The following is a 25,418-nucleotide window of genomic DNA, read 5'->3' as shown; positions in this document are numbered from 1 at the left end:
GGATCTTTGTTCTCTAGATACCAGGTGTGTAGGAAGAAAAGGTGAGGTTTTGTTGCAGAAGCCATGGAGCCTGACTCATATCCTTGCTTCCCTTCAACATGGAGGGGAGCTGAAAGAGTACCTGCAGGCAGGGTTGAAGTTCATCTCAAAAAGAAGCTGCTCAGACCAACATAAACTGAAGCATAAAAATGATCCATTGCAAAATTTCTTTTGTTTCTTTTGACAAGTGTTAACTTTTGAATAGAATTTTGAAAGTTATTCTAAAGAAATTTCTTTATAGCCCTAGACTTGCTAAAATTCACAAAACAGCAAGAGAATTTTATAAATTCTAGAGCTTCTTGTTTATGAAAAAGCATTCATTAAGTATGTCTGTGAATCAAGCACACAATTCTGACAAATTGGCAGTGAATTCCTGAAGCATTGTGCCATGGATCATGTCCAGCCTCAGTGGGAAAAGGTGTTGTGATGGATTAACAATGTCTGACCTGGGCAGAGAAGGGGGAAACTACATGTGTATGCCAAATATATATCACTCTTATTTCAGGGCACTCGTCTGCCTCCTGTATTTCCTCATATCATTTATCTCTGAAAAAACCTTAGTCCAAACCAGGCTAGATTGGAAAAATCACAACACAAGAGTCGAATATGGTACCTGGACTGATTATGTCTGGATGTCATTGCCAATGCATTTGTCCTGCTGCCTGGAAAACTCTGTGCAATTCCTTATCAAGTAAAAACTCTTTTCTTAGTCTAGAAAAGATGGAATTTTTCTATATAACTTCTCATGCCCCTATTCCCATTTGGAAGCTAATACAGTGAACACCTCACATCTCTTATCATGCAAGAGACAAAGAGGTTATAAACTTGGCTTATCACTTTTAAAAGGTTACTGGCTCCCCAATTGGGCTTTTGGTCACTTGACTATCACAACATTCTCTTCTCTAAACTAAATTATAATGTCAAATGTCTGATAAATGATGCTTTTCCTGTTGTATTATTATACAACAGAAGATATATACCATATTGCTTCAAAACACAATAGATATGATTGATGAAGTTTCCTTTAACTTCAAGTTACTGAAACCACATATATATTATCTCCTATTAATCCCATTTAGTTAGAAATGAGTAAAAAGGACAAAAGCCTTAAGTATATCAAATTCAAAATGATGTCAATGTTAATTCTAGTAATGGATAATCCTTTCAGAATATGTTTATAGGAAGTGTTGGAATTTTCTCAGATAAACCTAAAACGTGAAAGTGAACTTTACTTCTATAAAAATCAGCAATTGTAGGCAATCTTAAGGATGCATAAAAGCAATATGCTTGTCATTACATTTACTCCCACTTGAAAGTTCATCTAAGAGATAGTTATGTTGACAGCTTACCACGCTGTCATAACAATTTTTAGATAAATTTGGGCATTACAAGTTATGTTGAAATGTGAAAGCTCTAATTCAACCCCTAATTGACAGAATCATTAGTGTCAAGCTCACAGATGTAATTTTACCCTCTTCTTCATAAAAAGGAAAAATAGGGAAGAAAGGAAGGAAAGAAGGCAAGAAGGAAAACACACAGGCTTAGGATGCATGACTGATTTTGATCTAGTCTTAAAAGGATAAAAATGCATAAATGTGCAGATTGGCACAATATTAAAGGCTAAAAAGAATTTAAAGATAATACAGCATTTCAGTCTTTATATTCTGCATTTATTTAGCAAATATTTGTTGAACACATAATGAAGTATAAATTATATGTGACAGAAATAGCAATTATTGTACTATATATATATGGCACATATCTTGCATCACAATTTCTTGTTTTTACTTATTTCATTATCACAGGTCCTTATTAAAAGGCTTTAAAGTGCAGAAGTCATTTGATTCTTTAGGCATATAGGAAGGAAAGGACTAAATATAAATTTTGTCCTGTTGTCACTGTTAAGCTGTTGAAAATTATTCTACCATATCTATTTCATATGGAGAACAAAACTTCTTACAAGATTGTAGTGCAAATTATTTTCCTCTCTCAATTACAAGGAACTTTTGCTATTAAACATTTGGCACTATTATGCTGAAGAACAGAAATCACAAAAAAAAAAAAAAACCTTTTACCAGCTTGACCAACAGTGTTTACATGTATGACAGCTAAAGCAAGGAAAAGTTTGCTTACGAAAAAACTAATAATTTTCCATCAAAAATAATCCAATATTATATTCGCTCCAAATGACAAAAATCTACTACCAACCTATGTATGGTCAAGTAACACTCATTTTATTTAACAGCTAAAATGGGATGATACCAGGTGCTGGAAGCTGCACATGGTGATTAAAGCCCATAGCTGAGAGCAAAAGCACCAAGTATAAAGAAAATATTTAAAGTTCAGAAAGCATACCACCTGTTAGAGATGGACTATTCCTTGAAAGGCTTCCTGAAAAAGGCCAGTTAGCAGAAATACAGTTGACCTTCTGTATCTGTGGGTTCTGTATTCGTGGATTCAACTAACTGCCCATGGAAAGTATTTGGGGAAAAAAAATTCCACAAAGCTCAAAAACCCAAAACTTGAATTTGCTACCTGTAGGTTACTACATTGAATCCAGGCAAATGAAGTGATGTGTAGGCACTGTATTCAATATAAGTAATCTAGAGATAATTTAAAGCAGCAGTCCCCAACCTTTTTGGCACCAGGGATCAGTTTCATGGAAGACGATTTTTCCTTGGATCCGGGTGGGTGAGGATGGTTTGGGGATGATTCAAGTGCATTACATTTATTGTGCAGTCAAACCTCTCTGCTAATGATAATCTGTATTTGCAGCCACTCCCCAGCACTAGCATCACCACCTCAGCTCCAACTCAGATCATCAGGCATCATATTTTCATAAGGAGCACACAACGTAGATCCCTTGCATGCGCCGTTTACAGTAGGGTTTGAGCTCCTATGAGAATCTAATGCCGCAGCTAATCTGTCAGGAGGCAGAGCTCAGGCAGTGATGCAAGTGATGGAGAGCAGCTGCAAATACAGATGAAGCTAATTCGCTTGCCCAGCGCTCACCTCCTGCTGTGCAGCCCTGATTCCTAACAGGGGGTGGGGACCACAGATTTAAAGTATTACTATATGAGAGGATGTGCGTAAGTTATTATGTATGCAAATACTATGCCATTTTATATCAGGGACTTGTGCATCTGGGATTCTGGTATCCTCGGGGGTCCTGGAACCAATCTCTCACAGACACTAAGGGACTACTGTACTGGCATATGTGCGCGCACGCGCACACACACATACCCCTCCTAACATAAAAAGATGGTTCATAAGAAGAAGTAGGTAACTTTTGATGGAGGCTGCATTCATGCAGAGGATGTTCCCTCCCCTCCTTCCATGCTGGAGCATTATCTGTACTTTGTAGCCACTTGGGGAAACCTTTGCCTACACTCTGCTTTATTCTCCAGATTCCACATCAGAGGATCTAATGCTGGGAAGGAAGGTGGGACACGGAGTTGCCTGAAAGGAGAGGGCTACATTTTCCACTCTTGCACTTAGGGCTGGGGGAGGGATGTGAAGAGTTTTAAATTGGATATAAAGTTAATAGTTTAAAATAAACAGGACCAAGTTTTAATTACACAAAAAGAATTAATTTAATAACAAAAAGTGACTGAAAAGTTTTGAAAGGAGGCTCATATTTTGTTAAAGGAGCCACTAGTTTGTGTGAAAGGGAGGAGTTTAATAATATAATTAGGGACAATTGTAAAAAGGAAAAACGGTCTATGCTTAGGCCTCAAGAGACAATTACCTACCCCTTATTATTAAAATATAATTGCATGTATCATGATCTTTCACGTTTATACATATATATGTATATCTTCCTGTTTAGACTTTTCCACTAGAATATAGGCTCCATGAAAGCCAAAATTTGTGCGTTTACTGCTGTATTCCCAGCATCTACTGCAGTATCTGGCATGTAGGAGATACTCAGTAAATATCTGTTGAATTAACTTAATAAATAATAGCCATCAACTGTTTACTGTGTCACGCACTGCTTTAAGTGCTCAGCATATATTATTTTATTTATCTTTTATAACAACCTTTGTTATCATTAGCCCCAGTTACAGATGACAAAACTAAGACAGGGTGAACTAGCTTTCCTTGGTCACTCAGGGGCCAAGAGGTAAAGCTGGTTCAAACCCAGGTCTACCTCATTCTAAAGTCAATGATCCTACCCACTGAACAGATGCCTCCCATCACTAGTGTGAGACTTTCTCATCTTGATCCACTCTAACTTAATGAAGCACTTGCCGGGGCCATGTGCCACTTGCTCTGCAGGGGCAAAATCTAGAAGAAAGGAAAGGAGATTGGACTATAAGGTGATGTGCATGCTTTTCTGTGCCTTCCCCCACAAATTCACTTTCCTTGCATTCCTGGATCCGCTCAATCACTAGCTAGTTTCACAATCTAGGATGTTTGCACTGTGGTTTAAATCAGGTCTTTTCTCCATAAAGACAGACACTTGCATATTATAAATTCCTTTGTATTTCTCCATGATGATCAAATCAGTCATTATCATCTTGAGTTAATGGGAATTCTTCCCTTTTTTCTATAGTTAGAATGAAATATTTTTAGCATTTGGGTTTTTTTTTTTTTCATTTCAGACTTCATAGTCAAATGTTAGAGCTATCCAAAAAATTGCTTTGGACTCCATCAGGACGCTAGTGAGCTTTTCATTAATGGAGATATTCAAGCAGAGGTCAAATAACAGAAATGTCCAGTTGAGCATTCCTATCTCAGCTACAGAACAGGAGATACAGAATACTTTTCTATCCTAAAGCCCTCTAATTCTAAGAAATACTCTGTCTTTTCCTTGCCTTCATTACCTATTCACAAGAAATGAAATTTATATACTGTCACTATATTTTCTTATTAACAGTCTATATACCTTTAATTCCATGGTAAATTTTAGACTTTGGCAAAACCAACAAGTAAGCACAATGACAAAATAAAATTACTAATAACCATAACTATCTAAAAGTATGGATTTAAAAAACAAACCTTAGATTTTATAACATTTATATAACTTTTAGGTTATCAGCCACTCTTTAGATTGCTGTAAGATCAAACAGTACATCAATTTTGAGAAAAATGTATAGTTCCAAAGACCTTTACCTCAATTTTAACAATCTAGTTAGGTATAAAAAAGAGAATGAATATGTGTTTCTTAAGTTACCATTTTTCATTTGTCAGAAAAAAGAAAGCCCATATATTTCATCAAAATGTTTTAACAAATTCAAAATTTCAGAGACTTCTGGCTATATAGAGAAGTAAAAAGGCCAGGTATGGTGGCTCATACCTGTAATCCCAGCACTCTGGGAGGCTGAGGTGGAAGGACTGCTTGAGGTGAGGAGTTTGAGACCAGACTGAGCAAGAGTGAGACCCCGTCTCTACTAAAAATAGAAAAAATTAGCCAGGCGTGGTGGCACATGCATCTGTAGTCCCACCTACTAGAGAGGCAGGAGGATCGCTTGAGCCCAGGGGTTTGAGGTTGCAGTGAGCTATGATGACACTACTGCACTATAGCCCAGGTGACAGAGTGAGACTGTCTCAAAAAAAAAAAAAAATCTTGAAAAAGAGAAGTAAAAAGATCACAAATACTCTTCATAAAAAAATAGCTATAATATAAAATGAACAGCATTATCTATGGGGACATCCCACCAAGGATCCAAGAATTGCAAGAATGATTTTGCTGCGGTAGTCAGCCTGGTACTGAACTTCAAATAAGAGCCACTCTGCAATGCTAAATAAATTCAGCAAAAATTTCAAAAGATTAATTCTTAAAATATTGGCATAACTCATATATAATTATCCCTAAATTTGTTTATTGCAGAAACACTGAAGATTAAATTTTCTGAAAACCAAAAGTAGATGTAAAATCTATCAAGTGATCTTTACATCGAAGTCTTACAATTCTTTAATATCATGATTCACCAAATTTTATATATGACACTAATTGTGATAAAAATCAAAAGAAACAATGACTTTTACTTCTTTTCACACCTGATCAACACGATATTATAGTTACTGAATGACAGTTGCATTTACACCAAAGTACATAATTATACATTATTATTTCACGTGAGTTGTGTGTGTGTGCATGTGTGTGTGTGACCATTTTGTTATAAAATTTCAACCAAAGCAAATGTCAGTCTTGGTAACAAAATCATCAGAAGAAAGGACAATTAATTAATTGCTTGCTTAGCATGTGCAAACTTATAGAACAATTTGGCTCTCAAGAGGGAATTTAAAAGTCTGAATTATTTAGGTACTAAAATCACTATTACTAAAAAGAGAGGCACAACAACCCTTATATAATGAAGCAATCTCCACAACCTTGTGATTAAAACCATCAGCAGTCCTTCATTACACTCTTGGCCTGTTGCTACTGATCAACACATTAAAATTTTCCATCCACCACCATAAACACCGTTAACAGTTAAACTTAGAAACTGAAGAAAGGTGAAGGGAAAGGTTTTTATGATACTATTCAAGTATAAAAGGGAATTTAATTTCCTTGACCAAACACAGTCTCATTAATTTCTGCAGCCAATTTTTATTGTTGTATAGGCAATATTTAAAAGGCTGTTGTCAAGGAAAAGCATCCTAAAATTAGATCTGCCCGCTTTGTTTTCTTTACAGGAATAGCCATGCTTCTAACGGCGTCTTCTGTTTGGAAGAGAAAGCCTAGTAACGGAATGTAAAGGAGCTCACAGAGGTCTTCTACAAGAGGAAAAAAATAAAGTTGCCTACCATATATTCATTTCACAAGTTACATTTCTTGTGTAAGCTTGTCCACACCCACTATATGTTCATTATATTATTTTGTGCCTTTGAGAAGAACAAAAGGATGCTGATTCTGGTGTCCTATTCCAGCAATTCTTTTCCCCCTTCCCCATCTCCAACCCACTGACCTCACACCCTTTCTCACTGGTCATCATTCCCCCCAATGTTCTCATATCTCTCCTTACTCAACTTAGATTTCATGGTCAATCAAGGTTTAATGGCTTGCCCTTAAAAAGGCCCTCAAGCCCCAGTTTCCTCTGTCTTCATCCATTGCACTTAGGTTTTCTGGCAAAATATTAATTCTATAAACCTAGTTTTGCATCTGCTCTGAGGCTGCATGGTAGCAGCAGAACTGAATGTTGCAGGGAAGAAAGTTCAGAGGGAAACTGATCTCGCTTTAAATATATGACCACTGGTGTGCCCAGCGCTGCCTGCCCCATCCACGGAAATTCCTCAGCCACACTCCTCCTCTGTGAAGGGACTCTCTCCACCTTCTCCTCCCTCCTCAAATGCTGCCACCTCCCTCCTCACTTTCTGCAAATAGCCTCTCATTGCATTTCACTGAGAAAATAAAAGTAACCAGAGGGAACTATCATCAAGTTTTCACCTACCTACTTGCAAATGTTCCCAACATTCTGCCTTCCCTCCCGTTACCATGGATGAGCCGCCCCTGGTCCTAGACCCAATCACCACCACGCTTGAGCAGTCCCTTTACCTCTCACTCTGCGTGTGTGTTTCTCTATCTCCCCGTTGACTTATTCACTCCCTACAGACTGATTCCCATCTGTATTCACAACACAATTCTCTAATAGTATTCTCCACATCTAACAAACTCCCTCACCTTCAAACTCTCCCCTAGCTCTCCCCTTGTCTTGATTACCTTTATGGAAAATGCTCTAAAGGGTTAGCTGTACATTCTGCCCCCACTTCTTCACCGGCAATACTCTCTTGTACCCACTCCTATGAGGATTTTCGTCCCCATTATTTCATTGAGAGTGTTTTGCCAAGATTATAAGAGATCTCTCCAATGCACAAACCAGTAATCAATGCTCAGTTGATGTTAAATGATCTCTCAGCAATATTTGACATTCTCCCTTCCTGAAAAGCAGTCTTCCCTTGGCTTCCAGGCACTGCGGCACTCTGGCCACTCCTGGGCCTCCTTTGCTTTCTCCTCAACTTTCTGACCTGTAAATGTTGGCGTGCCTGTGGGCTAAGCCCTTAAGTCTCTTCTTTTTCATAGCAACTTTAACTCCCTGGATAATATCTCTTCAAGTCCTTTGATTTTTAAACACATCCACATATTGACAACTCTAAAATGTGTGTATTTGGAGCTCATCTGTCCAGCTGTCTGTTAAGGTCACTTGAACATCTAATATTCATCCCAAAATTCATGGGTCCAAAAGAGGTTTTTATTTCCACTGTCATCTTCCCAATTTCAGGAAGTGGTACAGGTTAACAATACCTAATCTAGAACTGTGAAAATCCAAAAACCTTAAAAACCAGACTTTTTTCATTTGGCAGTAAAATTTGGTCTGATTAATTCATGTGGCAGCAAAACCTGACCTGAACTGATGAGAAGTCATGTATTATCTTTATTTAAGTGAGTATTCATATCTTTCATTGGAGATGTATTCTTTAGGGACTACGCTAGACCCCACGGGAATATTTGGCAATTTTTGCAATACACACCTTATTACCTTTCTAAACATCTTAAAAGTTATGGATTAGGTCACATCTGGGCCCAGGGGTTTCAGATAAGGAACTGTGGACCCACTGCGCAGAGCTCACACACACACACATTCACACAGGGCATTATGTCTCATTCTTTTCCATTTTTATACTCCCCATCCATTTCATCAGTGAGTCCTGTCAGCTCTAATTTCAAACATGTCCTGAACTGCATGCTTCTACCACTTCCATAGGCACCAATGTCACCAAAGCTACCAAACCTTCACCTGGACAACTGCCAGAGCCTCCCGACACATCCTTCTGTTTCCAATCGTGCCCTTCCCTGCCTCCTCACTCCTCAGTGTTATTTTCCACAAAATGGCCAGAGAAGCTTTTTAAAACATATTTGGATCCTCCACCCCTCGCTGCTCCAAAGGCTTCCCACCAAGCAGGGCATGAAATCCTAACTTGCTGGGTCTCAGATAATCTGATTCTGCCCTTCTCTCAACTCTCCCATTCTTCCCCTACCTGTGCTCCAGACCTCCTCGTCTTGCTGGTTTTCCTCGAACATGCCTAAAGTACCCTCAGGGCTTGTGCTCTTGCTTTCCTCTGCATAGAAGGTCAATACTTCAGGCCTCGGGGTAGCTCACTCCTCACTTCATTAAGGTTCCTCTTCATAAGTCACTGTCCCAGGAAGCTCTTCCCTGACTATGCTGTCTAAAATAGCCACTTTTGAAACTCCCAGGAACTTTGTTGCCTTACCTTGTTTTTATTAAAATTACATTACATATTTTTGTGTTTATTATCCATCCTCACCATCAAAATGTAAACTCCATGAAGGTAGAGATCATGTCTGGACTGTTTATCCTTATATCTTTGGTGCCTAGAATAATGCTAGAACTCTCCATGTGCCAGTGAATAAATATTTGTTGAATGAACAAATAAATTGTAATAAGTCAAATGAGTTAGGTTAATGAAATAATATTATTTCTACTTCCCAAATACCTCAATATTTTTACCAGTATCAGTATAGTCTACATGAACTTAGGCTACAACTTTCTTTTTCTCTGAATGACTCTCATTCTTAAGATAGTTCTAATCAGTGACTAAGATCACCATAGTGCAACCCACACTGTGTAAATTAGTGTTTACTTCTTTACCCATAAGACATATACTTAAAACAGTCTGAGTTTATCAAGGAGAGATTTTTTTTTAATTCTTTATTTTTTCTCTGAACTTAAACACTTTATCTTTCTAGGGACTTTAAGATTACTTGGCAATATGTTTCTAAGTCTAAGGTGCTCTGAAGTGATTCCATATTATTTTTTGTTTTCCAGGCACTATTAGTAGATCAACCAACTTGTCTAATTACAGAAAGTGTATAAGTAGATGTAGTATAGAATTATAAATTAAAGAAACATAAGAATGAAGGTATCTTTTTTATTTGGCAAACAATTTACAGTAAGGAATTAAAGAAATTGCCTCATGTAAAATAGATGGAAAATATATATAATACAGTCATTTGAGGACTAATGCTAGGAATATTTTAATCTTCTAAACTGGACATTATTATTTTGGTTGCAAATTTCATTTAGGAACATTCTAAGTCATTTAGCATATATAATCTCTTTTTGGATAGATGAGTTATCTTTTAGAGAGGCATCTTTGGGTATATATTTCACAAATATTTATTCCTAATTGAAATATGAATTCACAGGACAGGATCAAGTCAGAGAAAAAAATATTAAATGACAGCTTGAAAACAGTGACTTCTGTCCAAGCCTCATTGCACAACTTGGCCTTGAATATCTGCTAAAAATGAAACTTGAAAAATGTTAAAATTGCTCACTCACATGGGGAAATTTCAAGATTACCTTGCTGCGTAAGTTTCTCTTTGAGAACCCATGCAAACAGAGCATTAGTCAGTCTTCAACTCAGTAGTGGATAGCAAACTATGGCCTGGACGTAAATTCTAAAGTATTTCACCTGATCACCTCCAAGTCCAGTGAGCTTATCTCCTTGTGTCTGACTCACTACAGTTTGGAAACTTCAGCAGGCAATTAACTCTCACAGGATACACAGCCGTGTCCACTCACCACAAATTCCCCAGGCTGCAAGGCCACATGAGACCATAACACTCACTACCGAAAGATATGCTCAACATAACCCTAATGATTCAGCTATACCATGAAACAGAGTTGAGTATTCCAAGGATACGAGTGGTAGAGAACCCAGAGAATTAGAATCTTGGAGTAGGAAGTTCAGTCACTCAGTCAACATTTGAATCTCCTCTGCATCCTACCCATCATACAGCTATCTAGGATTGACTTTTATCTCAATCTTAAATTTGGCAGATCAATGGGCAAAAACAAACTCATCATTTTACACATAGTTCTTCTACCGTAAAAGTAATTTACAGTAACAGCTAACATTCTTACATGCTTATTTGGTGCCAGTCACAGGGCCTGGACACTTTGATTGCATCACTTCTATCCCTCCCAACAGTCCTGCTAAGATTCTAAGTTCCATTGTACAACATTTGTTTTTTGTTTTCGTTGTTTTTGTCTGTGATATAGTAACATCCTCAATAATCTCTACTGGTCAGATTTCCCTGATACTTCATTCTCTTCCTTCCTCCAGAAGCAGCTTAAAGATACTCCATAAAACCTTTTTGACCTTCCAGCCTGAACTAATGTTGCTGCTGTACAATTATGACTTCTATCAGCTGTACCATTCAGCTGTAAAGTTGTGACATATTGCCTGATCACTGTTCTTTGTTTTATTGAACTATTCTTGAGTTCTTATTTTATGTCATGTACTGTGCTAGGCACTGAGGATAAAATAAGGGACAGATGGAGTCTACTTCTTCCCTCTTGTTTCCTCAGAGGGAGGAAAAGGATTACCCAGAAGGCAGAACAGTTAAATGAACAATAATAATTCAACAAGAAGTGCAGTTAGAGTACTTAGAAGGATCACCGAATCTAGTCTCAGGTAATTATGAGTATTTCTCTGAACCTGATGATATTCTGATTAAGCCCAAACTTTCCCACCTGGTATTTCAAAAATTCAGCTTTACTATGATAACATTCTCTACAAGATACTTCCTCTTCACCAGTCTATACTTCTTTTTCATATAATTTAAATTCAAATCTTTTCTCCACAAATCCTTTTCACTGTTTTTTGAGAGAAGACTTTGCCAACACTTTCATCTTCACCAAATAAGACTTCCAGTTTAGTACAGAATTTATAGCTATTACTCTACCTTCAAAACCAGAGGAGTCAACTAAAATTTTATTTTAATTCACAGAAAAATTTGTGAAGTTTAGTAATAACAGAACTAATGATATTTGTCAGTTTTTAACAGACAACTATTTTATATAAATCATAAATTATGAAGATGAAGCAATATATAGTTCAAAATATTAAGCCACATGGTATTTCTTTTTTATAATCATACTAATTGCTTAAGGAACAAAGAGAGAAGGGAGGGAAAAAAAACTTGATCAGATTGCTTTTTTTATCAACCCTACATGGTAAAAAAAGATGAGTGGTGAAAGAAAATGAAAGCTGAATAAGAATGGAAAAGGGGAAATGTGTACAGAATTGACGATTAAGCTGTAAAAAGCTTTTATAACATAAAATCATTTTACGATGGTTGGTTATACACTGTATGCTCACAACATGGAGGTAACCAAAGAAGCAGCTGTTTTGTATATGTAACTCTGATGACTTCCTAAAATTTAGCCAGGCCTAGCCAATGTGGCTAAAGGACACGAACCTAAAATCAGCTCTCAGCTACTAGATTGTTCCTATACTACTTCTCTGGTTTCCACAATTTATTCTCCCTATTACTTTGATTCTCTCTCTCTCATTTATTTATAAAAAAATGAGTTCATTCGCTCCTTTGAACTAATCAAAAATTAGCAAATGTTTCTAAGCTTATGAATGTAAAACTTGAGGTTACTGTTTTCTTATCTTCTCCTACATCTGGAAAGATAATCTCATAATGGAATGGTTCAGATAATAGAAGAAATATATGGTAGGGAAGAACAATATGCAACACCACTTTCTCTTTTTTCTTTGTGGTTGCAAAGAACAGGCCTAGAAGACTGGGAACTGGGGCTTCCCATGCCCTGTGTGACCTGTTGTCAGGGCAACAGGATGTGCGGGAAGCCCTGGCCTTTCTAGTGCCTGTTGCCAGGGTAACAGGATATGAACCATCTTCTTTTACACAACTATGTTTCCCTGCTGCACTCTATGCTTCTCTTCTATTTGGTGGGAAATTACATTTGTTCACAGAAATCTAAGCATACTACAACTTCAATACACATGCCACTGAAGGAGCATGTATTGGAAGAAATATTATATGTGGACACAAGTCATTGGTATTGTTGTGGGTGAAAATAATGTAGAGAAGAATTTTGTTAGGCTGCCTTTCTAAAAAGAGGGACCTCAGTTTTTATCTTCATAAGCTCTGTAATATTTACTAATTATTGATTAGATCAAAGAACTGAATGATAGCAGATGATGAGAGGGAAGTAAGCAAAGTGATAGGAAGAAAAAAACTGTTGAAATCAGAGAACAATTATATGAAAAACTTGGAGGCTAAGAGCTGATTGTGGGTGCGTATCAGTTAGCTTTTGTTGTGCAACAAACCGCCCCACAACTTAGTGGCCAACAACAATAAACATTTCTTATTTTCTCACAATTTTGAGGAAGTTGGATAGGCCAGGATGACCACACTAACACGTCTGGCGGTTGACTATCTAGTGGTTGAGATCTGGAGGGCCCTCAGCTGGAGTGGTTTATATTTGATCTCATGTCCATGCTCTGGTAAACTTGACCAGGGTTCTTCACATACTGGTAAGAGGGATCCAAAGAGCAGCAAGAGTAAACTCTAAGGCATAAGCCCTTTCCAAGCCTTTGCTTATTTCTCATTTGCTAAGACCCCATTGGCTGAAATAAATTTCATGGCCAAGTGTCAGTTTCGGAAAGATTATCCAAGAGAAGAGATGCAGGAAACCATGAATAAACTGGGCCATTGCAGCAACAGTAAATAATAACATGGAATAATTTCTGGAAAAAAAATATAGGCTTGTTGGAAAACTCAAGATATTAAAGCAGAAATTTGCTGGAAACGAAGTATAAAGAGAGCCACACATATAAAGACACTTGAACTACTGGGAGGTATTAGAGATTTTTCAAGTTCTAAAAGTTATAAAGGAGCTCCTTCATCCATATAATAACCACCCTGAAGTGTAGTCTAAGAAAGAATTAGAAAAATACTGTGTATTTTATATGGTTTATGTTATATTTGGGAAATAAAGCAGAATAAACTCCATTCATATAATTTTTCCAAAACAAACAACAGAGGGAAAGACTAGTCCCTTTACTTCATAGAACATGCTTAAAATCTTTTATAACAAGAACAGAAGTAGCAGTTTATGTAAGAATAAAATCTCTAGCTTTAATGGTTAGAATTCCTGGATTTATTTTTATTGGTAAATAAAAATCTCCACGGATGGACACCCAGCCATTACTACTGTTCAGGATTTTCTTTCTATGTTGTTTGGAGTACCAAAGGCCAAAATAAATTAGTGATTTTGTAAAGGTTCAAGCTCTGAGACGGTAAAAGTTTTTAGAGAAAGTGCTCTTGTAAACACTAGCTAGGATCATTGTGTAAATAAGTAAATTAAAGAAGTAATGGTAGTACACGTCCTAGAGAAGGAGAGAAACAGAACAGGGGAGTTTCTGACATCTAAAGCATATGCCAAGTGATAACTCCCTTTGGTATTCAGCTTTGAGTATGCAGAACAAGGCAAACAGATGGCAAGACTGTGGAAAAATTCAAAACAAGAGAACAGCTTTTAACTCATGAAATGTCAGATTTGATAGTGAGTCTTGAGTGTTAAGTGGAATTATCTAAATCAGTGTTAAAAGGAATAAGTATGGACCTAGGAATCCGGCCCTCCCCTTACTAACTATGCAATATTGGTCAAGTCATTTAACGTCTCAGAGGCACAGTTTTCTCATCAGAAAAACTGGAGATAATTGTGCTGAGCCATACAGACAAAAAAGAAAATCTTTTACAAAGTATAAAGCATAAAAGAATTATGAAGTATGATTACTACTATAATTCAATTATGAGGTGATTGTTCAACAGTTTAAGCTATTAGAAATGTGACTGATACCTAAGCTGTTCAGTTTTTTCTTATCTTGCTCTAAATACAGCTTATTTTGAACCAACTCTTAGAAAGTCTGGTGTTCAGTGGACCACAGTCAGTACACTATTGCTTTTCTAATAAGTTTATTTTGATTTTCTTCTAAATTATCTAGGACCTGTTTCATGAGAACCCCTTGGTCATCCACGCTTATGTAGAGTTTAATTAATATTGACCTCTGTTTTCTTCTCCTATAGACTCTGGTGCTAGATATTTATACTATTTTTTCATGTAAACTTATTTAATAGTTATAAATATTAAAATTTTGCTTGCCAAAAATTATCTGCATGATTGAGCATTTTCTGGGCCTATTTAGTAAAAATTTATGTTTTTAAACATTTTATAACATATAAAATAAAATATCTTCTGTAAAAAGCTTCAAAAAATTGTAGCTTAAAGGAGAAATCAAAAGGGTCATAATGTTTCATCTATATGCCTCTGATGACCTATTATCATTTTTATGCCCTTCCTTAATTCTAATCATTCATGCCTAAAACTTGCTCAGAACATGTATGTGGAATAGTACAATTCTCATGAGCCTTTAATACAATCATCAGTTTAATTATGTTAATGAACAGTTTCTTTTATACCCAAAAGGCCTATAGCACACTCCTTTACCAAATGATAATCAGACCTTCTAAATATTTACATTTGACTAGCTGATTAGAATATGTTAAAGGACAAAACTTAATAGTATAATGGTAATATGTCATTTTCTAAAAGTGAATCAGCAAAGGAATGGACCTGGGACATGACAGTGATTACTTAGATGTCAAGTGCATTGTGAACCAGGCCTAGACTGGGATAAGGAAAAACCTAAGGAAAGATTTTCAAGCCAGAGTGACTCAGGAAATCAGTCTAGCCCTGAGTCATACACAATTATAGGAATCTAAAATCCATTCTAAGGCTTCCACAAGGTGTTAAACTGAAGGTGTCATCCAGACAATTCTTCTATCAGTAAAACTCTCAAAGCCAGCCCACTTCTCCTCAGCTCTCTTTCTCTACATAACCTTATCTCCTGACCCAGGGAAACATAAATCTTCAAGCATAATGGTTCCAGTGAAGAGAAACCTGGAGATTCTTGTGAGAACACTTCCATTGAGCTAAGAGAAAGTCTTCTTTCCACATCTTGACAACCCTACTCTGTGTACTGATTCTCATAAGAAAAGTACATGAAAAAAATACATAATATAAAATTCTGCTTCTGCATGTAATATTAATAATAAAAATAACAGCTAAGATTTCTTGAATTCTAAGCAATTTACAAGTGCTAATTCAATCAATTCACTCAACACCTATGAGGCAGGTAATAATATTATGTCCATTTTATAGATAAGAAAGCTGAGGCATCAAAAAAAATCAAACAACTTGGAGAAGATCATATAGATATTAAAGAGCAGGGTTGGAATATAATCAAGAATGGATAAGATAATGGGACTATTATTAACAATAATTACAATGTTTTGAAGGCTTATTGGGTGCCAGATAATGTGCTATATTTCTTAATGCATTATGTTATTTAATTTTCATTATCTCAATTTGGGCAATATATGGATTCCCAGATCTTAATGCTTTCTTCTATGTGGAAGAAGCTTCCACTGGAGAAGCCTTCCAGATCTCTTTTTGCTTCTTTTCACATTCTTTCACAGAAAATAAAGAACAACTCTTTTGGTTGATGAAATGTGGAGAAGGAATTGGGCCTGGGTATGCAAGCTCTCCTTCTCAGGCACAGGGAAGAAATGTTCTGCTTGTAGAAAATATAATCTCACCTGCTCTAGGCCATGACATAAATTTAGGAGGGAAGATTGCGTCTCCTGCTAGGGAGTTCTACAGTTTGGGGGGTAAGTTGAATTCATAGGAGTTCTGGTTTATTTAGCTGCACACCAAAACCATGACTTCCAGTGTAAGCTTACTCTGCAATAAAGCTGATCTTTTGCTCTTTACCTACTGGACTCCTAAATCTGTCCCTCACTTAATTCTGAACTTAGGCAGGGATTTATAGGTATCACTCATTAGCACCCTCTCTCACTCTTAACATCTTATAAAGTAGATATTAATTTCATCTATGTCTTAGCTGAAAAGTCATCCCTGACTATCCAAAATATTTTCCCAAGGTAACCTGATCACATCACCTGGTGCATTTTCTTCTGGTCACTTCTTACTCCATATTAACTTGTTGTCTATAATTCACTTTTTTTGTTGTTTGTTTCCTCTACTGGAATGTAAGCCCCTGTGTCTAACATAGCACCTAACATAGTGCACAATCAGTGAATATTTATTGAATAAGTGAATGAATTATGAATGAAATAATGGCATTTCTAAAGATTAAAAAAAAAAGGAAGTTTAGAGAAGTTAATAACTTTTCCATGGTCACTCAGCTAAAAACAGGTAGTATTATAAAATATCTGATTGACTCCAGAGTTCAATTTCTTAATCCCTAAGGTATTCCACCTCAACAAAGTTCATTCTATAAATCGTAACATAATGTTAAGGACTGAGATTTATATTAACACTATATCTATACACCAAAATAGGTTTTGATGAGGTGGTTTTCTTCAAACCAAACTAGTTTTATGATTAAAGGACAGCTTTTTAAAAACAGGTTTGCCTGATTAATCCATCAAAATAGTCACATACTCAACAACATAAGAACAGAGACTGAGACAATTTCCAAGAAAGACAGCTTAAACATTCTCCTGACATTTGAAATGAATCCACTATATACCCCCAATCTCAGAGCTTAGTGAGAAAACTGGTCATTTGGGCATGTAAGGCAGGGTTAGATGGTAGCATAGTGAATTGTTTAATGGCTAAGAAGAAAGAGTATCTCACTCAAATATGCCATAAGATGAGGCAGGGCTCCATCCATATGGTTCCTGTGTGGGGGTGCATGTGTGTGTGTGTGAGTATGTGCATGTGAGTGTGTGTGTGTGTGTGTAAGAGTGTGTGTGAGAGTGTGTGAGAGTGTGTGTGTGTGTTAGGAGAAGACAGGAATGGCCATGTTGATTAAGCACTGTGTTATTCTGGTATAGGAGGCATGTATTAATTTCTTAATGCTACTGTAACAAATTTACCCCAAACTTAGTGGCTTAAACAAAATGAATTATCTTCAGTTCTATAGGTCAGAAATTCGATAGAAGTTTCACTAAGCTAAAATCAAAATATCAGCAAGACTGCATTATTTCTAGAGGTTCTAGAGGGAGAATCTGTTACCTTACCTTTTCAAGCTTCTAGAGGCTGGCCTTGGTTTGTGGCCCACTTTCTCCATCTTCAACACCAGCAAAGATGAGTAAAGTCCTTTTCACATAACATCACTCTGACCTCCTCCTCTACATCTCTCTTCCTCTTTTATAAACCTTTGTGATTACATTGGGCTCACCTGGGTAGCCCAGGCTAATTTCCCTATTTTAAAGTCAGCCGATTAGCACCTGTAACTCCATCTGCTAATTTAGTTCTCCTTCTCTAAGTAAAGTAACATATTCTCAGGTTCTGGGGATTAGGATGTGTACATCTCTAGGGGGGCAACCAGTCTGCCTACCATGAGGCCAGGGACTAGGTTTTAAGGAGCACCACTCTAGATTCTTTTCTGGTGATCTTTCTGGTTAACCATTCTGCAAATGTCGTCTTTGTTTTGGAAGCAAGATGAATAACAACTTTAGAGCTAGGCAGATCTATGCTTAAACCCAAGTTCTACCAGGTACTAGCTGCGTGACTACTTAGGATATTTATCTCGTAAGAGCACTGAAAGGAGTAAATAAGAATACAAATATGTTATATCTGCACAGTTCTGACAACTAGTAGATGATAAGCAAACATTACTTCTTTCCATCTTCTCCATCCCTAGTATAGCTATGAATCTATCTCCAATCCTCCAAACTGGCTTTATACCCTATTTTTGCAGCCTGACTGATCTTCTGATTCTCTAGTTAGAGCCAGTATAACAGTCAGAATTTTATTAATTCAGAAATATTTATTGCATTATCTCCTACATGCCAAGTATTGTGCTAGGTGCTGGGGATGCAAGAGCAAACACAAGGAAGCAAACATAATTCTTGCTCTCAGACGCTGTGTTCCAGTAGGGAAGGTAGATTTTGTTATGAAAAGGGAAGTTCAAGTTATTTATGAGCCAAAATCAGAAAACTAACTTAGTATGGAAAATCAGGAAAGATTTCCTGTGCAAGGGAAATTTAAGCAGAGATCTTTGTGCATTTTTTAATAAGGTCCCTGTCAACATTTTGAGTGGGACAACTCTTCCTGAAAAGGAAATGCCCCGAGCTCTGTAGTACATTTAGCCTGCCTGGAGCCTGCTGCCCACTAAGAGCAGAAACACTCTACAGTCACTGCACCCACCACAAACTTCCCCACACAACTCCAAATACCTCCTGGGGAACAAGAGCAACTTTGGCTGAGAGAAGAAAAGGATTAGTTTCCTCCAGAGGAGAGAACAATATGAGCAAAGGTAGATGGGTGGTAAGCAGCATTTCTCTGGGGCAACCCCCTGGATCTGGTTGGGAGGGGACCACAGAGGGAGAGGCATCAGATGAGGCTGCAGGGGTTAAGCAGGTACACAGAGACCCTGGGACAGATGGATGCAAGCCTTTAAAGGGTTTTAACCAGAATAGTTAAAGGATCAGATTTGCTTCTTATCTAAAATGCTGCTTCATCGTAAAGTATGATTCCAGTTTGGGAATATGGTGCTAATAGCTCCTGTCATTTCCTTTTTTTGTTAGTTTTTATTCTAAATATGTAATTCTGCCACATCCTCTTGGTAATGAGGGCCTGGACAACGTCATCTGAGAACTGTACAACACACTGCCCTCTGCAACAGTAACAGCTCATTAGAATTAAAGGATTATCACACAGTTCTTCCTCCTCTTTCACTTTCTGCTTCTCTACATTTTATCCTTCACTTGTGAGTATCATATTTACCACATATAAGAAAGAGGGAAAAAAAAGAAGCCTAACTTCTTTCAATTGTTGCATTCACAATTCCAGATCTTAATATCTGGACATTTGTCAGAATAGGAGAAACAAAGAGGTTATGTGTCTATCCATGTAAAATTCATGATCAGATATTAAGTTATTTTCAAACTGAAATTCTGATAGCAACTAACTAGTCCTACATTTATAAAATCCGAAGGAATTGGCAATAAGTACTAGGAAGTGGTGAGTGTTACACTGTTGTCAATAGTTTATAGTTTTGAGCACTTCAAGCTTTCTTCACTTCTGTTGAACAACGGAGTGAGATAACACTTGGATTTAGTTTTTCCTTTAACTTCATGTGGTTTCCACTGCAATTTCTACGTGATCACAGTTTTCTGAAAATGCTGTCACCTCGTAGGTAGAATTATTAGAACAATCACACTGACTGGAAAGAGCAGCACCAATGTTTTACACTATGTTTAATATTTTAAAATTCCACAGTTATGGAGCTCTTTGTTGTTTAGAGAAGAAAAAAGCAACATTGTCTTACACCAAAAGGCATTATTTTTAAAAATGAAAAAAATTATGCAGAAATGAAATAATATAAAATCTTCAAATCAACTTTCCAATTGGAAATCAATAAAATTAATAGTCTTTACAAAGACTAGTGATAGATAAATTTTTTTAGTAGGTAGGAAGCAGTCTGGGTCCCATGTTCACAAGAAACTTCTGAATAAGAAATTTCATTTGGTGTTGAGATGGCATAAGAAATAGGATGTGTTTTCCAGGCCTTAAATAATCAATAACTTATGGCCAAATATATAATTCTTTTTAAATCTCGTTTATTAAGGACTTTATGCCATAGTTATTTACCCATAGTTTCACCATCATAGATGGTGAGTTATAATGTAAAATCTAAATTGTCATACTGAGTGACAAATTAGTGGTAGAATATGGATTGAATAAAGCTAATTATAAAAGTTGTAACTAAAAGAAGAAAATTAATAACTATATCATAGAAGTCTACATTAGAATGGGAGTAAGAAACTGTTTCACCTTTGTTCTCACAAAAGAATAAGAGATTTCTTGGCACATCACCTTAAATGGTGTCTCAAATATTACATGAAGAAGATTTAGAAGTTCAATAAAAGAAATCAACAAAATAGTAGAGAAAAACTGATATTTTAATTTAGCTTACCAATGTTTTCCACATGTGTTACAAAATTTAAAAATTATTTCTGTGGACTCAAAAGACTGTCTAAAATGTTATGTTATACGGCAATGCCTATAAAAAACTTTCTCTAAATATCTACCTGTAGTGCCTCATGTTTTCTATATTAAAGGTATAACTGAATAAACACATTTTACTTTCACCTTTGTCTCTATTTTTTATTTAATCTCAAAATGTACTTATTATAAACCCAATTAAAAACAGAATATCCTGCTGAAATAATCCTATGTATTTGTAGAACTAAATATAGTAAAAGATCAAAAAATCACTTTCCAAACAAATATCTCAAAGCCTTAATTCAGTCTATTTTACCAAAAATAAGAAAATTATTGCACCATTGTTTGATAGCTTTCATGAGTAGCATGATTTTAATTGCCAGTACTTAAAAGTAGAATTCTAGGACTAGCAATTTTGATAAGCCAAAATTCTGTTTGAATCAATACTGCATTTTAAATAGGCAAGATAATTTCAGCAACGGCATAGGGAGTCCCTAATATCACTGCTTTGAATGCACACTACACAAAAGATCATAATTAAACAATTTGGTTGTCATTAGTCATGCAGATTTTAGAGTTAGAGCTTTTTGCTTTGACAATCCTAAGCCTAGAACACTGAAAATGTCTTAAGTCAAAGTACAAGTTAAAGTGATAGTACCAAAATGCAAATTCTTTCTTTATTCAATGCAAAAACAATCAATTATTTTAGTCAGTCTTATGATAATGATTTAAGAAAAAACTGGTTAATGGTCATTTAGTGGCTCTATATAGCCACAGCTCAAAATTAATTTAGCATGTACATACATTAATATACCTTTCTATTAATTCATGAAGATTCACTTTTGAATGTCTATCATACTTTTCTGAAATAAAATGACAGATTGATATTTGAGTTCAATTGATAAAGTCAGTAACTTTGCCCCTAAAGTGTTAGGTAAACACAAAATCACTTTTCAAATTTCTTAAAGACATATGCATAAATCCACTACACCACATCTTCATACATTTAAGTAACTACAGAAAAATAGAACAAATACAAACAAAACAAAATAAACATAACATCCTATCCTGCTAAAGAGAATAGAATCTAAAATAGGTTATAAAATGATATGTAAATTTTCCGGTGCAAATGTTCATCCACTCATTAGGTTAGAATACAAATCATCTGATGATTGCTAATGTTTAATCTGCATCTATGCTAATTAATTTTGTAAGCTATTATTTGCTGTGACAGGATTACTTGCTTCCCTAGAGAACAACCTCACCAAAAAGCTGTAATTTCTAAATCTTCAATGGGTTTTGGAAACAGATTTCTCTAGTTCATTCAAATGATGTAAAGATGGCTTCCTTTTTAAAAGTTATTCTCTGCTAAATGTTGTTTGCGTTAGTGTACTCTTACACTAGTGCGCTGTAATGCCATGTATTACTTCAAGTAGTGAGAAAATATACAGAAAACATTTAAATACATAAACATCATTAAATACATTCAAATGGAGAAAAGTAGAAGAGATTTTTTACCTCTAAACAAAGTTTGATATAATTTTTCCTTAAAAAATAAATATCAAAACAGGAACACCAAATTTATTCAGATATTGTATTTTACAAAAAACCATGTAAACCACAGCATTAGATATATGAATCTTAGAAAACTCTATTTTGCATGGTGTAGGATTCCTTCATCTGTTACTATAGAAAATCAGATATATTTTCCTTTGAGATCTATAAATATACTAAGCAATTACAATGGCCTGTAAATACTCATATTTCACATTTTTATCCAATTGTTAAATATGATTTTTAAATTATGGCACGATTAAAATAAATCATATAAACATAGTGGGGTGCTGGAACACTAAACAGGAATTAGTAGCCTACACAGCTAAAACAAAAAAGAGTAAAGGCGTAAAAGCAAGGTGAACAGCATTGCAATTAAAGTTTGACTCAGGTCATTACATTTTACACTTAACATAAATGCACAATTTTTGACCCTATCTTAGTAAGGGCTATTTATTATATACCATGAGCTATTCTGCACTCTCAGAAGAAGTGAAATGGTTAATTTAAAGCCAAAACTCTCTAATAAGTTTGATATGATGCTAATATTTTCAGCACATAAACATTTTTCTTATAGAAATATTGTTAAAGACATAAAGAATAAGCACAATGAAGTATAATTATTTATCATACTAATCCTATCATTGTTTTTAAAAATATAATCACAGAGAAAGTATCAGTCTTATTTTTCTTTCTACTTACCTGAGGGAAATTTTATTTTGGCCAGCACCCAGGCAATCAGCTTTCCTAGTTACCTTTCTGCATATCCAAACAGCATGTACAGAATGCATAAAAGAAACCATGTAGTATAACTGTGAAGTGAGTTCTCGGGCAGTTATCTTAGTTTTATGAAATGCACAAGTGCAAAAAACCATCCATCCCTCAACAAGTTGTTAGCTGAGATGGTCACATTTTATTTTCAAGAGAAAATCTTTCTAAAGGAAACAGTAGTCCACAAAGGCAGACAGCATCAACAATTAGTCATGTTAATAGTCAAATCTTTTGGTGGGAAATAAAATCATAGAACCAAGCAAAGAACATACTCACATTCCTTTCAGGCGTTGCCACATTTTTTCAGTATGTTCTCCTATGAGATACTTAAAAGTGGTGTTTTCCAGTTCTTCAATTTCTGTAGCACTTGACCCCATGATGATGCTCCTAAGGCAATACAGTTACAGTCAGCTTCAGCAGCCAGAACAAGTATTCCTCAGTTCACTACAAATCTCAAACAGTTATACAGTAGCATCTCTTATCTATCAAAACAGTGCTGATGTGCAAAGCCGAGGGAAGCCTCTGCCAGAATCGCTATTGACTTTGACAGCACATCCCCTGTTCACCACATCACCCGCCTCAAGCAGACAGCAGTATAAACAGATGCTCTGACCTCACAGGAACAATCCGCACATGTGAGCCTGCTACTGTACTACTGACCGACTGAGTACTCAAGCTCTCCCCAAAAGCAGCTCATCTGTTACTGTTCTGTGCACTGAAGCACGTAAGAATTCCTACAGCTTAGGAGCTCTATTATGCACAAGAGAAACGTGAATGACTTTCGTGCTCCAGAAGAGGCTGAATTCCTCCCTACCAACAGAACGAGAGCAGGATGTAATAAGAAAACAGATGGTAGGAAGCAGTATCGGCAGCACCACCCTGAGAAAAAAAGTGCCTGTTTAAATGCCAAGGTTTTTGTCTCCTAATTGATCTGGAACCAACACTTAAAAATATATCATGCTCTAACAATAAAAGCAACAAACGTTAATGACAACCAGGAGAAAATAACATATAGAACCATACAGAAGACAGACCACAGAGCTCCACAGGTTGTTACTGCAAGAATACGTACATCAACTGATGCTGTAATCATGCTTATTCACCTTCTCCTAGCAACTCCACACAGTAGGTAACTGCCAATTTAACCAGTGGAAAACACGGCAGCTGCGCACAGCTTGCTCTGTGAATCCTTTGGGGATTTAAAAATAAACAAAATAAAACTAGTGTAAACGCAAGGGTGTGTGTGTTGAAGAAAAAAGGAGCAGGTGTGTGTGTCTGTGTGTTTAAAAGAGAGAGAGAGAGAAGTAGAAAGAGGGAAAAAGAGGAGATAAATTGATGCTTTGCTGCTTGTGCATTTTAGAAGAAAAATGAGAGAAAGTGGACATAAAAGGAATCAGAACTGATTTGTCAGCCAAGCTCCCAACACATGGCATGCTTTCTTTGAAACAAGCACAGATCTTGAGTGTGAGCTACATAACACCTATTGCTATCTGCAAGCTGCTAAGAAAAATCTACTTATAAGCAATATTTCTTCTTGTTTGGAAACCCCAGTAGTTTTATTTCTTCCTGCAAGAAAACTTGCCTTGAGTTTTAAGGTAGAGATACTCAAAGATGGTAGATAGTAATATAGAATGTTTATTGAGTGTTTCCTATGTATCAGATACTGTTCTTAGTACCTAACACATATTACCTTTTTTAATTCTTAAAAAAGCCTGTGAGGTAGGTAATATTCCTGTTTAACAGTTGAGGAAACTAAGAAACAAGAGACATTCTCCAGATTTAAAGCCAATCCTCTAAATGTAGGTACTATTACTTTATTGACAAGAAGTCTTCCAATATAAAATCACTACATCTATTCAAATGACACTGATGGTCTCTAATAGTCAAAGTCCTGATAATACACATGTAAACAGTACCTATGCAAAATTTTATAGAAAATGCCTTCTGATTTACAAATTAGAAGAAGTTAAGTCAAGTAAAGCTTCAGTTTTCCTCTCCTCAGACAAGGTATTTCCAGAACTCAATCTGAATTTAATGTCTTTAACTAGCAGACAGCTTTATACAGCTAAAACCACATTCCTATGAGCATTCACCAGAGTTGTCAAAAATAAGTTAATCTTTGCTCTGAAAATACCAAGTTTATCTTCACTATGCCTTCACTTGTAATCCTAGCCACATTCATTTAATAAACTCTAAAGAGATTTTTCTTTAATGAAATAGTCAACAAAC

General features: G+C 36.0%; 1 protein-coding gene across 7 annotated transcripts in view; it reads right to left on the bottom strand.

The window, feature by feature from the left end:
• Positions 1–24,486, bottom strand: part of PDE1A (phosphodiesterase 1A) — a 313,670-nt gene extending 289,184 nt beyond the window's left edge. For 2 of the 7 annotated variants that reach the window (XM_069470043.1, XM_069470059.1), the window contains exons 1-2: positions 23,850–24,001; positions 23,466–23,576 (exon numbers count right to left, since the gene is read on the bottom strand). In XM_069470043.1, coding sequence (XP_069326144.1) covers positions 23,466–23,566 — 101 coding nt within the window. In that variant the 5' untranslated portion in view covers positions 23,567–23,576; positions 23,850–24,001. The other 5 variants (XM_069470019.1, XM_069470051.1, XM_069470028.1 and 2 more) reach the window with 4 other exon arrangements.
• Positions 24,487–25,418: the final 932 nt, after the last annotated feature.

Source organism: Eulemur rufifrons, chromosome 1 (genome assembly GCF_041146395.1).
Source record: "Eulemur rufifrons isolate Redbay chromosome 1, OSU_ERuf_1, whole genome shotgun sequence".
Taxonomy (NCBI): Eukaryota; Metazoa; Chordata; class Mammalia; order Primates; family Lemuridae; genus Eulemur; species Eulemur rufifrons.
Note: the sequence above shows the minus strand (reverse complement) of the source record. Positions and strands in the feature narration are given on the sequence as shown.